Raw genomic sequence first — 14,549 nt, forward strand, 5'->3', positions numbered from 1 at the left:
AGGGAACCATTTGTCTTGAAATATTAATTACTGAATTTAGGAGCCAAATACTAAACGTGGAAAAAAGTGTGTTCAAAACATGAAGTATCTCATGTGAGTCTTACAACAACCCTATGAGGTAGGCAAGGTGGTATTACTTGTCATTTACAAAAAAGAAGCTCAGAGAAATGGACTTGCCCAAGGAATAAGGGTACTTCAGTGATTTCTCTTTATGTAAAGGCAAAAGGTGGTATTTTTGGCTAAAAAATAATCCACGATATTGTTCCAAGAATATAAACAAACAAAAAGCCCTAATTTTCACCACAGCAATTGAGTCAATAACAAATGCATTGCAAAAGGGGGATTCACTGAAAAATATTTAGAAAGCTACTTACTACTCCAATGTGGCAAAGTAGAACTGAACTTTGAGGGTTGATATCAAGTGCTTTCTGGAAATGCATTTCTGCAAGGCTGAATTTTTCTTGTTTGTAATAAATCATTCCTAAACCATACCTGGAAATAGAAAATAAAGTATAATTTTAGGGATATAAACGTTTGGCTGCTAATTAGTTCAACTAATAAAAGGGTAGGTTATGGAATCTGGCATTTTAATAAACTAAAGAGTAACACTGGTGGTGTCAGAGAAGGCAAAAACTATCAATCATGCTAAAAAAAATCGTCAAAGCATTTTAGACAAATCACTTTTATAAGTAAAAACAATATATCCAAATCAATCAATCAATCAAACAGAACTTCAACAAAGGGGAAAAAAGAAACTGTATCCTTAAATCCATCATTACAGTATAGATTTAGCAGCTCATCTTTACTTAGAGTGGCTAATTACGTGTGTGTCAATCACGTTGTTAAATTCTTTACATGAATTATCTCATTTAATCCTAGAAGGAAACAAGGAGATAGGTACTATTACCACTCATATTTCAAATAAGGAAACTGAGTTAAAAGTTAAGTAAGTTGCCCAAAGTTATATAGCTAATAAGGATTCTGATCAGATCCTTCCTTTATGATTCTAAACCCTATATTCTTTTTTTTTTTTTTTTTTTAAGATTTTATTTATTTATTCATGAGACACAGAGAGAGAGGCAGAGCCACAGACAGAGGGAGAAGCAGGCTCCATGCAGGGAGCTTGATGTGGGACTTGATCCCAGGTCTCCAGGATCATGCCCTGGCCTGAAGGCGGTGCTAAACCACTAAGCCACTCGGGCTGCCCCAACCCTATATTCTTAACAATGCTATTTCTATATTCTTGGTGCAAATGGATGTATGTCATTATAATTACATATAATATGCATAGTGTCATATTCTGCTTCTCTTCTCCTCACCTACTAATCAAAAACATACTCCCATGGACTTAAAAATTATAAAATTTAAAGGCTATGTAACATCATATTAAGTTAATACAGGTATTTCTTCTGAGTTTTCAAAACATCAAATGAATATAAAGTGACTGACTTACATTAAGGAGACTTCTCTTGGCTATGACTAGATAATGATAATGAGGAATAAGCACCATATAAATGAATAAGAAAGCACAATACATCCTCTTATATTTGGGATGAAGAAATGGTATAAAAAGCTCTATGTTCATAACGGTGATGATGGAATAACAAAAGAAAGGCAATTTATTCTGGAGTTGGAATAATAAATTTAGTTAATATTTAGTCTAATACTTAAAAGTTACCTAAATACTGCAACATTTAAATCCTTCCTGAAAAAGCTCACCATTCTATTTCTTTTTTTCTAATTGAAACAATTATTTTTATAACAATTTTTGATATGGTAAGGTTTTAAAAGAATGCAACTATTACAGTATAGGAGAGACCCAAATATTTAAAAAACAACACAGGTCCTATTAAGAACTGAGTCTTTAAAATATTAGAGTACTTTATGTGAAGAGAAGGCAGTATAAGCAAGCTTGACTGTTTAATAGGTCTACAGAAGCTAGCATTGTCAGGCCATCTTTCAGGTAATGTAACTACTCAGAAATGAGATATAATCCTTTAAAAAACATATACACATAAAAAATATGCTTTAGTAATCTAGTGATTCAGATTTGGTGACAGAATTAAGATTCAGCTGCTATAATGATTACCTCAAGATTAAAAAAATGTCTGACATAAAAACTGTAGCAGAGTTATGATATCAGAATCATACTTCTTGATATTTAAAATATTAATTCAATCAATAAAACTACAATAAAATGTTAGTAGATACAGTGTTGGGCAGAAATAAACTTTTTAATGCCTTCTTCATTTGTTAACTATATGAGCCAGGTAACTTCCTCAATAGATATTACTTAATAAACTGGAACACTGAGTTCTAAAGAAACCTAATGAACTAGACTGGTATTTATTTATTTATTTATTTATTTATTTATTTATTTATTTATTTATTTATTTATTTATTTATTTACTGGTATTTAATAAACTAGACCACTGCAAAGAGCAACAATTAGTGTAGTTCTCAATGTTTATTTTCTCTTATCCAATAGGTCCTCTAGTCCTCTCCACTTTCCTAACCATGTTCTAATCTGTATCACTGTTTCAGTGTTTTAAGAAAAAGAAACAAATCAAATAACAAAATCGATTATTTTCAAAAGTTTGGTAGGAGAAAAGGTTGAAACTTTCTGGTATTCCATCATTAGTTAACTTAGAGTTGTGTTAAAGGTATATATTGTACATAAAAAACATTTTGGTTATAACTTATCAGCCAGTATGTAGTATTCTTAAGTATTAGCAACCAAATTCATGACAATAGAGATACCTAACAAGAAAAATTACTGAGTATCAGTCTCATCATTAAGACATTGTCTTTACACTTCATTAGCACTTACCATGCATTATAATGTCTCGGATTGACTCTGATAGCATTTCGAAAACAAGCTAATGCTTTGTCTAATTCTTCAGTTAATACAAACTCATGCCCTAATAGAGTATAGGCATAAGCATAATTTGGATCAACCTGGATAGCTCTCTGGAAGAATTTAATGGCAATATCATGTTCCCGTTGCAAACTGAAACAGTTCCCTGCAGCACACCAGGCCTTAAAAAAAAATGGGAAAACCAAATGTATAGTTAAAATTTTGTTTCAATTTTTCTAACAAAACCAAATTTATGACTAAAATCAAGACTCAACTCTCACTTACAAAAACAATAACTAGAGTTATTTTTTTTTTTTAACTTTTTTATTTGAGAGAAAGAGCATGTGCATGAGAGCATGGGAGAGGAGCAGAGGGAAATACTCTCAAGCCGAATTGGCATTGAGCCCAGAGCCCAACGGAGGGCTCAGATCTCAGGACCCTGAGGATCAGGACTTGAGCCTGAGCTGAAGCCAAGAGTCACACGCTTAACTGGTTGTGGCACCCGGGTGCCTCCTGAAGTTTTAATAGATATAGTCAATCCTCATTGTTCACAATTTCATATTGGTGAATTTGTCTACTTGTAAAAATTTATAATATTTGTAAAACCAAAATCTACACTTGAGACTGCTTTAGTGGTAACCTAACATACAAGCTGTCTAACAGGTACAGTTTCAATTGAGGTAAAAAAAGGTGACTCTGTGTCTCCTTGTTTCATCTGTCATAGAGATGACCAGAGGATAGAGAGTGGAGGAAGCTGTGCAGTGCAGTGCAAGAAGCTCTGGCTCTGGGGCCAATCAGAAAGAGACTAAATCCTATATCTGGCACCTGTTGTAGGGTGGCTTCAGGCAAATCACCTCAACACTTCTAAATCTCATTTTCTCTTTTATAAAATAAGGATAATAAAATCTATTGGGATGGGTTGTTTTTAGGATTTAAGATTATAATCTGAGGTGTGTGTGTGTGTGTGTGTGTATTTCCCCTAGTAGCAATGATCCAGTCTTTGCTGATTCAATGTTCACAGAAACTACTGAACATAATAACTACCAAGACTAACGAGAATTTGCTATTTTTAATTCTAAGCTCAAATACGTGAAAAAAGTATCACTATTCTTGAGATGCAATTAAATACAATTCTTTTTTTTTTTTTAAATATTTTTTTTTAATTTTTTTTTATTTATTTATGATAGTCACAGAGAGAGAGAGAGAGAGAGGCAGAGACACAGGCAGAGGGAGAAGCAGGCTCCATGCACCGGGAGCCTGACGTGGGATTCGATCCCGGGTCTCCAGGATCACGCCCTGGGCCAAAGGCAGGCGCCAAACCACTGCGCCACCCAGGGATCCCTTAAATACAATTCTTATAAGACTGGAGTATGTAAATGAATTGTGCCTATGTCTTTTTTTTTTTTTTTTTTTTAATAAATCTTTATTTGAGAGACAGGGAGCATGAGCAGGCAGGGTTGAGGTGAGGGGAGAAGCAGAAGGAGACACCCCGCTGAACAGGGAGCCTGACTCAAGGGCTCGATCCCAGGACCTGGAGATCATAATCTGAGTCAAAGGCAGACACTTAACACACTGAGCCACGTAGGCACCCTGAATTGTGCCTATGTCTTAAAATGACAATAAAAACCACTATTTTATTTTAATTTAAAATTAGCACTTTTTCCAATCTACGTATTTTCTGCTTAATGAACACGATTCCTGCTGACAATGGCAATTTAGAAAAAGATTTATTTATTTATTTCAGTGAGAGAGAGCAAGTGCAGGGGGGAGAGGAAGAGGGAGAGAAAAACCCAAGTAGACTCAGCACTGAGCATGGAGCCCAACACTGGGCTTGATCTCATGACCCTGAGATCAGACTTAAGCTGAAACTAAGTTGGATGCTGAACTGACTGCGCCACCCAGACACCCCAACAGCAATTTTAATAATTTTTAATACAGCCAAATCTTGATTAATCTTAAATAAAACATGTTTGTGAATCTGCACCACATATTCTAGGACTTTGTCTTCTCTGAGTTTCTCTCTGCCTGTAGAGAAGGGTGCAAAAGTAAGTGTGTATGACGCTAACGGTGTTTGAATTATTTGCTTCATCCTCACTTGGCAAGGGTGGTCAGAAGACAACTACATAAGCAAAGTGTTTCAGTTATCATACCTCTGGTGAATTTTTATCCATGTCTGTTAAGTCTTTTGAAAGAACTGAAAGAGCAACATCTTTTTGAAGATGCCAAAGTGTTGTAGAGTAGATCTCCATGCCTTCAACTCTATAATTCTCAATCCTTCTAACCTCTGAGAATATTCTTTCAGCCTAAAATTAAAAAAAAAAAAACAACAAACAACTAGTTAATGGGAAAATAAATTGATAAAATGTATGTATACAGGGAGAGCACTGGGCACTGTTCTCCTAGGACCTAAATGCTGCCTTGTTTTACAGTGTTTATGTGAATTAGTAATAACACTAATTCCACAGAAGGTCAAACAATATTCCACAGTAGTTCAAATACTGATATAATCATATTCATATTTAGTTTAAGTATATGCAAGTTATGGTAAGAACGTAAACTGTGAAAAGAAAACCTGCATCTCCACCAAAACGACAGGAGAAATCTATACAAAGTTATAATTCATAAACAAGTCAATTATTTTATTCTCAAAAAACATATTTCCAAGTTTTAATAATGGCTCTACAAAATAACTCAGGAAAAGTGAGAGAATAATGATTTCTATAACACAAAACCACTTTTGCATGGGCTTTTATTAAGAGGTTGAGTTAAAAACTTTAGGGGGAAAAAGAGGTTCTGTTGAGCACAAATGCTATGACATGTGGAGCACTGAGCACACCCACCAATGTCATACCTGCTGGGAACTGTAGTCCCAATCTAGTAATTCCCTTTTCCTTTACAACACTAACCTGACTTTAGGTTCCCTCTTCAGCTACTTTTTTTCCTCCCCACATTCACAGCTCCCAGAATGGTTTCTCTCATCTTGAAGTTTGAGGCTTTGATTTATATAAAACCAATTAGCAGTTCTCTAGTTTACTCATTCAAAAAAAAAAATTCTGAAAGTCAAGCTTAGTTGAGAATAAAAAATATTTGGGGTGATCTTAATCTTAATGAAATGAAGATGACAGAAAATAAAGAAATAGCATTTATAAAACTAAGAACTCCAAGAAATGGCCATATACTATCATTAGCTTAATGATTTGTAACTTCCCTAAGTCCCTTAAAACTTATCTATATAAGTTTTTCTTTTTTTTTTTTTTTTAAGATTTTATTTATTCATAAGAGAGAGAGAGAGAGAGAGAAGGCAGAGACACAGGTAGAGGAGACACATGGAGAAGCAGGCTCCATGCAGGGAGCCTGATGTGGGACTCCATCCTGGGACTCCAGGATCATGCCCTGGGCTGAAGGCAGGCACCAAACTGCTGAGCCACCCAGGCATCCCTATGTAAGTTTTTCAAACAGGCATTGGTTATATGAAGACAGACTTGACCAAGTCAAATACAGGTTTTGGAAATATTTTGGTTTCAAATTTTTCAGGATCTATAGTGTCCTCTGAAAAAGTGATTGTGGCATAGACAAAAAGAAAAAAGGGGGAAAAAAACCCTCATGAAATTAAGTTGAAACAAAGGCTTCTGTTTAGTTAGAAACTGGGTCACTGTTCTATAATTAGAGGGAAACAATTAAAATTATGTATTTTAAAGTACCTCTGAAACAAATTAGAAATAATTTTGAAAAGGGCTTGCCAAACATAGCTCTTGTCTATGTATCAGTAAAGGACCATTATCCAAACATGGAACTTCTAGCAATGAATAAGGCTATCTGTTTACAGCAACACTTCTTTTTTTTCCATACAAAAGTACATGAGTTAATATCTTCTGTATTTATTCTCTACCTGGAAGAACACTTCATTCTCAGATCTTCATGGCTCATGGAGGAAGGAGTCACCTCCTTTCTCTGAGCATGCTTTTTTAATATATAGCACCACATATTATTGTCCTGCAATTCCCTTACCATGCTTCATTTTTTTTCTTCCTATGACTTATTGCTACCTGTCCTTATACGTTTATTGGCTTACAATCTCTTACTAGAATGCAAGCTCTAGAAAGCCAAGCAATTATTTGTCTAGCTGTATTACAGAGTCTAGAAGAGAATATTAATCTATAGTATGCACTGAATAAATGAAAGTAAATAGGGAAATACTTAGAGGTGAAGTGGGTACAAGATTTAAATTAAAAATCAGAATTTTCTTTTCTTCTTTCCTGGTATAAATAAGTAACTTAAGCAACAAACATAATTAAAAGGATAAAAGCCTTGTGAAGGACATTATGTCCTTGATTATATACAGTTTTCTTTATGGCACTTTTCAAATTTATAAAACATATTAAATGCCAGAAATTCATCCCAGTAGGAACTCTGCATATAGTAGAAAAAATTTTGATTATAAATATCTATTACATGGTAATATATCTTTGGATCCAACTGAGCAGGGTACAAATGTCTGCATAAGAATATATGAATGTGGGTGCCTGGATGGCTCAGTTGGTTAAGCGTCCAACTCTTGATTTTTGGCTCAAGTCATGATATCAGGGTTTTGAGATAGAGCCCTTGTAAGGCTCTGCACTCACACGGAATCTGCTTCAGATTTTTTCTCCCTCTCCCTCTGCCTCTCCCCTGACTTGAGCTCTAAAATAAATAAATAAAATCTTAAAACCAAACATAACAAAACATATAGATGACTTGGATTCTCTAAAATAAGCAATTCTCTCAAATTTGAATTACCCCTTAACACAAGAAAAAATTGACTATTTATAAATTAAAATGCTCAGAAAATACATATAAAGACATTACATAATAAATATTGGCCTTTTATTTTTTTTGTCTCGTTTTGTTAAATTTAAGCAGGCTGCACACCCAGTGTGGAACCCAATGCAGGACTTGAATGCATGACCCTGAGATCAAGACCCAAGCTAAAATCAAGAGTTGGATGCTTACCTGACTGAGCCACCCAGGTACCCCTAAATATTTACCTTTTAAATCTGTCTCAAGCACAGACATTTTAATTAGATTCTCTCTAAAAAGGCATGTATAATAGTTTTCTGTACTTACTTGCATGTACTCTGAAAGTTCAAAATAGGCCCTTCCAATTTGGCACAGTACCCAACCAGTATTGTAGTGGTGAGAAGGTAGGTGGCTCAAGATATTTATAGCTTCTTTGCAGTTGTAAGAACACAAAGCTAAATAACCTTTCCCCATTTCACGAAGAAGGCTCATCAAACCTTCTAGGAGAAAACAATATAGTAAACAAAGGAGAAAAACACAATAAAACAGTTTGATTTTTTTTTAGAAAGGCTAACTACAAAATAATTTATTAAAAATTCCAATATCTATCTAGAAAAAACTGGAATGTACTTTAATGAACATAAAAAAAACTTACTTAAAATGAATAAAATAAAATACAAAGAAGATATTAAGCATTTAAAACAGACCTGCTGCTGCTTTCTGTAGATTAAATGCCTGGATCTGAGGTGTGATTGTGGAGATTTTCCCTTCTGAAATGATGGAAGAGTCCAATTTGGTAATTTCCAGGCTATCATTTATGTTAGGTTGAGTTATTCCTCCTTTATTAGTTTTACTTTTAGTTTTTCTGTTTGGGATTTTAGGTGGAAACTTCATTTTTAACTTTTTGCTATTTTCCTGTAAAAAGGAGGAAAATTCCACATTTGTAAACTCATGTATTTTAGACTTCCCAGTCCTTTCTCAAGTATCATACACAAAATAAATATATAGTCTTGACTGGTCTATATTTTTCTCACAAAAAAATTACAGAAACAAAATTTTCAAAATCTTTTAATTTTAAATGCAATTTTAAATGCAAAATAAATTGTATTCACAAATTAGTGTGTAATATAAATCAGCATTATGTGTTCGTTGCTCTTTTCTCAAAGTGTATCACTTTCATTTATTATTTAAAATAAGAAAATAAATGGATGCAATACTACCTAGTTGTCTCAGAGCATTGTAACTGGTAAGTCATAAAACTGTTGATTTGTTGATGTCAAAGTTAAAAATTTTCCATAATATTTGTCAATGGACCAAGAAAATTTACCAAGGGCATACATAATGAGGCCCTCCAACTGTACAAAGAAATATGCAAAGAAAACACAGAAAATTTCTATTTTATCCTCCCTCTAATTTTCCCAGTGATACTATCTGATATAACCATAGGACATCAACAAATCCATGACCCTGGAATCAGTTCAGTACTGTCAACTAAATTATAGATCTTATTTGGATTTCATCAGTTTTGACATGTGCTTATTTTTTGGTGTGACATATCTATGAAATTTTATCACATGTATGATTCGCATAATCAACCATTACAATAAGGAGACAGGACTGTTCGACCACTACACAAAGAAATTCCTTTGTGCTATGCTCTAGTAGTCACATCCTCCCCCCCAAGTCTTAACTCCTAATAGCCACTAATTTGTTTCCCATCACAATAATTTTGTCTTTTTTTTTTTTTAAGATTTATTTATTTATTTATGATAGACATAGAGAGAGACAGAGAGGCACAGAGACACAGGAGGAGGGAGAAGCAGGCTCCATGCCGGGAGCCCAATGTGGGACTCGATCCTGGGACTCCAGGATTGTGCCCTGGGCCAAAGGTAGGCACCAAACCACTGAGCAACCCAGGGATCCCCTAATTTTGTCTTTTGAACAATGTTTTATAATATTTATTTAAAAAGGACAGTATTAAAGGACGGAGAAAATCTACAAATGTTATAGACAGCTTTACAAATTAAAAAAAATTAAAATAGTCTCTGAGTTTGAGATGAAGTCATCAATGAACAGAAACTTAAGAAGGCTAAGCATTAAGTATATATAACAGAAATCTTTAAATTACCTTGGTTGTAGAGCTGTCACTAGTAAAAAGTCGTGAACTTCTTCGAGGCAGTGCGTTTGGGGGAGATGTGATAGTGGGGCTCAATACCTGAGGTGTTGTACTAAAAAAAAAAAAAAGATAAAAGTGGACTTAAAAAAAAAACAGTTTATGACCATTACTTGTTTCAATTCAGATACATTTTAAAAAATGCATTCATCATGTTTGTACTCTAAAGTTCTTGAGTTTGGTTGGTGCATTTGTCATCCCTCTATGAAAACTCAGGATTTAAAAGTTATCTGTTACCAAAAAATGATAAAAATTATAACATGGATATTCACTCTATATGAAATTGCTAATTTGAACTTAAAACAATCCACATAAAAATTCTGGATCAATAAATGATAAACATGTCTATAAACTAATACACTCTAGCTCTCATTTGCAACCATAGCGAGTTAGAGAAAGATAGTTGGATACAGACAGTCTAAGTGTGGGATATTTGGCAACAAATAAATACCATTAAAACAACGGATACTTGGGAAATTATTTCCCTATAAATTCAAACAACCAAATCAAGGTTTATTCTGTTTAGAAAAAAGGAATCTAATAACTGCCTGGGTACATTTTCTTTCTTTCTCTCTCTCTCTCTCTCCTCCCTTCCTCCTTTAAAGGGAAAACCCTAAGATATAAGGATTTCATTTAATTCTTAGAAAGTAAGCAAACTTAAAACATCAAGTTATCTGAGAGTGGGTAAGTCTATCGACTAAATGGTTTACATAGCACTGGGAAATTCCACCAGTTAACCTGAATTTGAGTCAAAGAGACTTCTGAGAATAAGAGACATTGACCAGTGAGTACAGAAAACCCAGGCTATCCTTAACTCTCTCAAAAGACAGAATCTCAATGTAGAGATTACAGCAAGTGAGGTCATTTAGGGTAATGAATTAATTTTATGATACATTTAAAATTTTTGTTTTATTTTTTAAAAGATTTATTTATTTTAGAGAGACACAGAGAGAGAGCAGGGGGAAAGGCAGAGGGAGGGAGGGTCTTAATTAAGCAGACTCTGCTCTCAGTGTAGAGCCTGACGTGGGACTTGATCTTGTGACCCTGAGATCATGACCTGAACCAAAACCAAGTCAGATGCTTAACGAACTGTGCCACCCAGGTGCTCTGATACATTTTTTTTAAAATTAAGATTTCTTTTTAGAGCAGATTAGAGTTCATAGCAAAATTGAGGGGAAGGTACAGAGATCTGCCTTATACCCCTGTCCCCCCTCCACACGCACAGCCTCCCTCATTATCAACATGCCCCATCAAAGTAGGATATTTGTTATAGGTGAGGAACCTACACTTACATATTGTAAAGTTCACAGTTTATGATAGAGTTCACCCTTGGTTTTGCTCATTCTATAGGTATACTGATCTTTTCATTGTTTCCACAGTTTTGTCCAGAAGCCAATTCATTTTTAAAAGCACAGTATCCTTTATTTGAACAACTATGTCATTTATATTATAAATGTGAAGTATATGTTGTCAATAATATTACCTAATTATAGAAAAGAGTTTGCCTGAGAAGGGAGAGGTAATAATTTCATCCATAGAGTAGTTTATAGAGAGGACAGACCTGAGAAAAATTCTGAGATTTCTTAAAAGCCAAGAAAAGTTGCATAAGTGTAATATGACTCTTGTGGGGGTAGAAGCAAAAATAAGATGATTCTGGATGAAGAAGAGAAACTCTTCCTATGTTATAATTTTTGTTATGGTTCTATTAGTTTCAAAGGGCAATTTGACAAAAGAAAAAATGTCCCAAGTCTGACAGCCATTAGGAAAATAAAGCAGGATTCTGAGTGAGTTTGAAACATTGGTCAAAGCACATGAAATATATTCATCTCTTTATAACTTGCATCTGTTTAACTAGGAGTTTGAGAATGAAAGGAATGTGCTCTAGAATCAGACTGTAGAGATTTGAAATCAAGTTCTATCACTTATTACCTATGTGATTACGTGCCAGTTATATTAAACACTTTTTAAGAAAGTTTTCATAGGGGCACTTGGATGGCTTGGTCAGTTTATTTTTTTTTTAATTAATTAATTTATTTATGATAGTCACACACAGAGAGAGAGAGAGAGAGAGAGAGAGAGAGAGAGGCAAAGACATAGGCAGAGGGAGAAGCAGGCTCCATGCACCGGGAGCCCGACGTGGGATTCGATCCCGGGTCTCCAGGATCGCGCCCTGGGCCAAAGGCAGGCGCCAAATCCCTGCACCACCCAGGGATCCTGGCTTGGTCAGTTTAGTGTCTGCCTTTGGCTCAGGTTGTGATCTTGGGGTCCTGGGATTGAGCCCCACATTGGGCTCCCTGATCAGCAGGGAGTCTGCTTCTGCTTCTACCTCTGCCTCTCCCTTTCTGCCCCTGCTCATGCTTGCTCTCTGTTTCTCAAATAAATAAAATCTTTAAAAAAAATTAAAAGTTTTGTAAATAGTATCATTTCATGGCTTTGTAATAAAATATGATACTAGTTATAAGAAGATGCCTTGGAAAGAATATAAAAATGATTTCTAGAGGTTAATATATGTAGAGAAAATGATGACATACAAACTTTTTGGGAAGATTTAGCTAAGAGAACTACACTATTCTAATCATTGCTAAAAAAACAACTTTCCAAAACCAAGAACAGAATTCCATTGCCAATTATAATGGAGTAAAATGGACCAGATTTACTATCTCATCTTAAACAAATATCACACCGAACAAAATATATGAAACAATGCTTTTTAGACATTGGACAGCAAACATATATGCTGAGGAGAATTCTGAAGCCACAGTGTGTTCAGGTCTCACTTTTTACGTTCCGTTGGGTAGGACAAGAGTTGAAACACAAATAGAACTTGTGGACTTCCTGCGTGGAGAGGAAAATGATGAGACTTCCAGGAAGTGAAGGCAGCTAGAAGATGCAGGTCAGAGTACTAAAAAGGGGAGAGTTACAAAGAAGAAAAGCTTCAAAGATTTACAAGAAGTTTTCCTAGAATCTTCAGTTGAAACTGAGTAGTGCAACTGTTTGAGTGTGTTATAATAAAGTTTTCATCTGGTCTCTGTCCTAAATTCTTGAGCAGCAGCTTCTAAAAGCTTAGAATTTAAAAAAAAAAAAAAAAAAAAAGCTTAGAATTTCTCAAGTTATAGAAGTGTCTTTGTTCTTCATGGTGGGCCCCAGAGACCATGCTTGAGATTATGCTAATGAAACGACATATAATGGGACCTGAGATAGTTTCAGGATACTGGGCTGGCCATGTTGGGAAGATCAACCACTGATTAAGAGGGTTGAAGCTCTGAGGTAGGTGTTAACAGCCTGACCTTCTCCAGAAGGGGAGGGTGGCTGGAGTTTGAGTTAAATCACATGGCCAGTGACATCTGTCATGCCTATGTCATGTAACTCCAATAAAAACTTTTGACTACCAAAACTCAGTTGAGCTTCCTGGTTGGTGAACACACTGATGTGCTAGTGAGGTGACACATCTCACCCAGCGAAAGGACACAGAAACTCTGTGTTCAGGACCTCCCAGACCTCATCCCAACAGTCTCATTTGTCTGGTCCTGATTGGTATCCTTAATAATAAAACTGTATGTATAGAACTTTCTGAGATTCTGTGAATTTTTCTAGCATATTAAACCTGAGGGGGTAGCAAGAACCCTCAAATTTGTAGCTAGTTGGTCAGAAGTGAAGGCGGCCCAGAGAACTCCTAAATGTGCAGCTGACAAGTCAACAATTTTGTTAAGTCTTGCTGGGACTATGATCTTAGCCTGCAGAGTCTATGCTAAGTCTGGGTAATTAGTACCAGTACTTATTACTGTATTACAGTGAAGAAAACTATCTGAATCTAGAGAAGAATTACTGGAAAGGAGCTGGCCAAGCTCACCTTGGGCTGGGAATAGCTCATATTTTCAACAACCAAAATGAAGAAACGTCATACTCAACAGTTCACTGAGTAGAGTTCTCAAAAGACACTGCCTCAATAGTGGGACAAAATTAGTCGACTTAAGGCTATGCTTCTCCTACCTAACAAAACTTAAAAATCAAGAACTGGAAGGAATATATTGTTACAAGTGACTGAACTGCCTCCCAAGATGAAACTGAAATACTTAGAAAATAGTCCAGTCTATTGTTTACTCAACAATGTAAAATTTCCAATAACTGGCATCAAAAGAGAAAAATACTAGGCCTATAGAGAAACTGGCAAATATAACCTATAATAACAGGAAAAAAAAACCCTTAAAAAAAAAAACAGACCCAGAAATAACACAGTAAGACAGTAGACAAAATCACTAAGTTATTATATTTATATATATATATTAATTTTATTTATTTATTCATGAGAGACATGGAGAGAGAGGCAGAGACACAGGCAGAGGGAGAAGCTGGTTCGCTGTGGGGAGCCCAATATGGGACTCGATCCCAGGACCCCAGGATCACGCCCTGAGCCAAAGGCAGATGCTCAACAACTGAGCCACCCAGGTGCCCCCATTAGGAGTTATTATAGATATACTCCATATGCTCAAAAAGATAGAAGAAAGAACAGGCATGTTAAAGGAGAGAACCAAATCAAACCTCCAGAGATGAAAAAATAGAACATCTGAGGGTAAAAATATCTATATATCTATATCCTGGGTAGGGTTAATAGCAGATTAGATACTGCAAAAGATTTTTTTTTACATTACTTAGTGCTCTTTATTTTTTTTTAATAAATTAATTTTTATTGGTGTTCAATTTACCAAAATATAGAATAACACCCAGTGCTCATCCCCTCAGGCG

At 35.2% G+C, this 14,549-nt stretch overlaps 1 protein-coding gene across 15 annotated transcripts in view; it reads right to left on the minus strand.

The window, feature by feature from the left end:
• Positions 1-14,549, minus strand: part of CDC27 (cell division cycle 27) — a 70,276-nt gene that overhangs the window by 15,484 nt on the left and 40,243 nt on the right. For 12 of the 15 annotated variants that reach the window (XM_041725422.1, XM_041725417.1, XM_041725411.1 and 9 more), the window contains 6 exons: positions 9,762-9,861; positions 8,341-8,548; positions 7,961-8,133; positions 5,008-5,160; positions 2,831-3,039; positions 375-492 (listed from right to left, as the gene is read on the minus strand). In XM_041725422.1, coding sequence (XP_041581356.1) covers positions 375-492; positions 2,831-3,039; positions 5,008-5,160; positions 7,961-8,133; positions 8,341-8,548; positions 9,762-9,861 — 961 coding nt within the window. The remainder of the gene's footprint in view (positions 1-374; positions 493-2,830; positions 3,040-5,007; positions 5,161-7,960; positions 8,134-8,340; positions 8,549-9,761; positions 9,862-14,549) is intronic. The other 3 variants (XM_041725420.1, XM_041725412.1, XM_041725410.1) reach the window with 1 other exon arrangement.

This window comes from Vulpes lagopus, chromosome 12, assembly GCF_018345385.1.
Source record: "Vulpes lagopus strain Blue_001 chromosome 12, ASM1834538v1, whole genome shotgun sequence".
Classification (NCBI taxonomy): Eukaryota; Metazoa; Chordata; class Mammalia; order Carnivora; family Canidae; genus Vulpes; species Vulpes lagopus.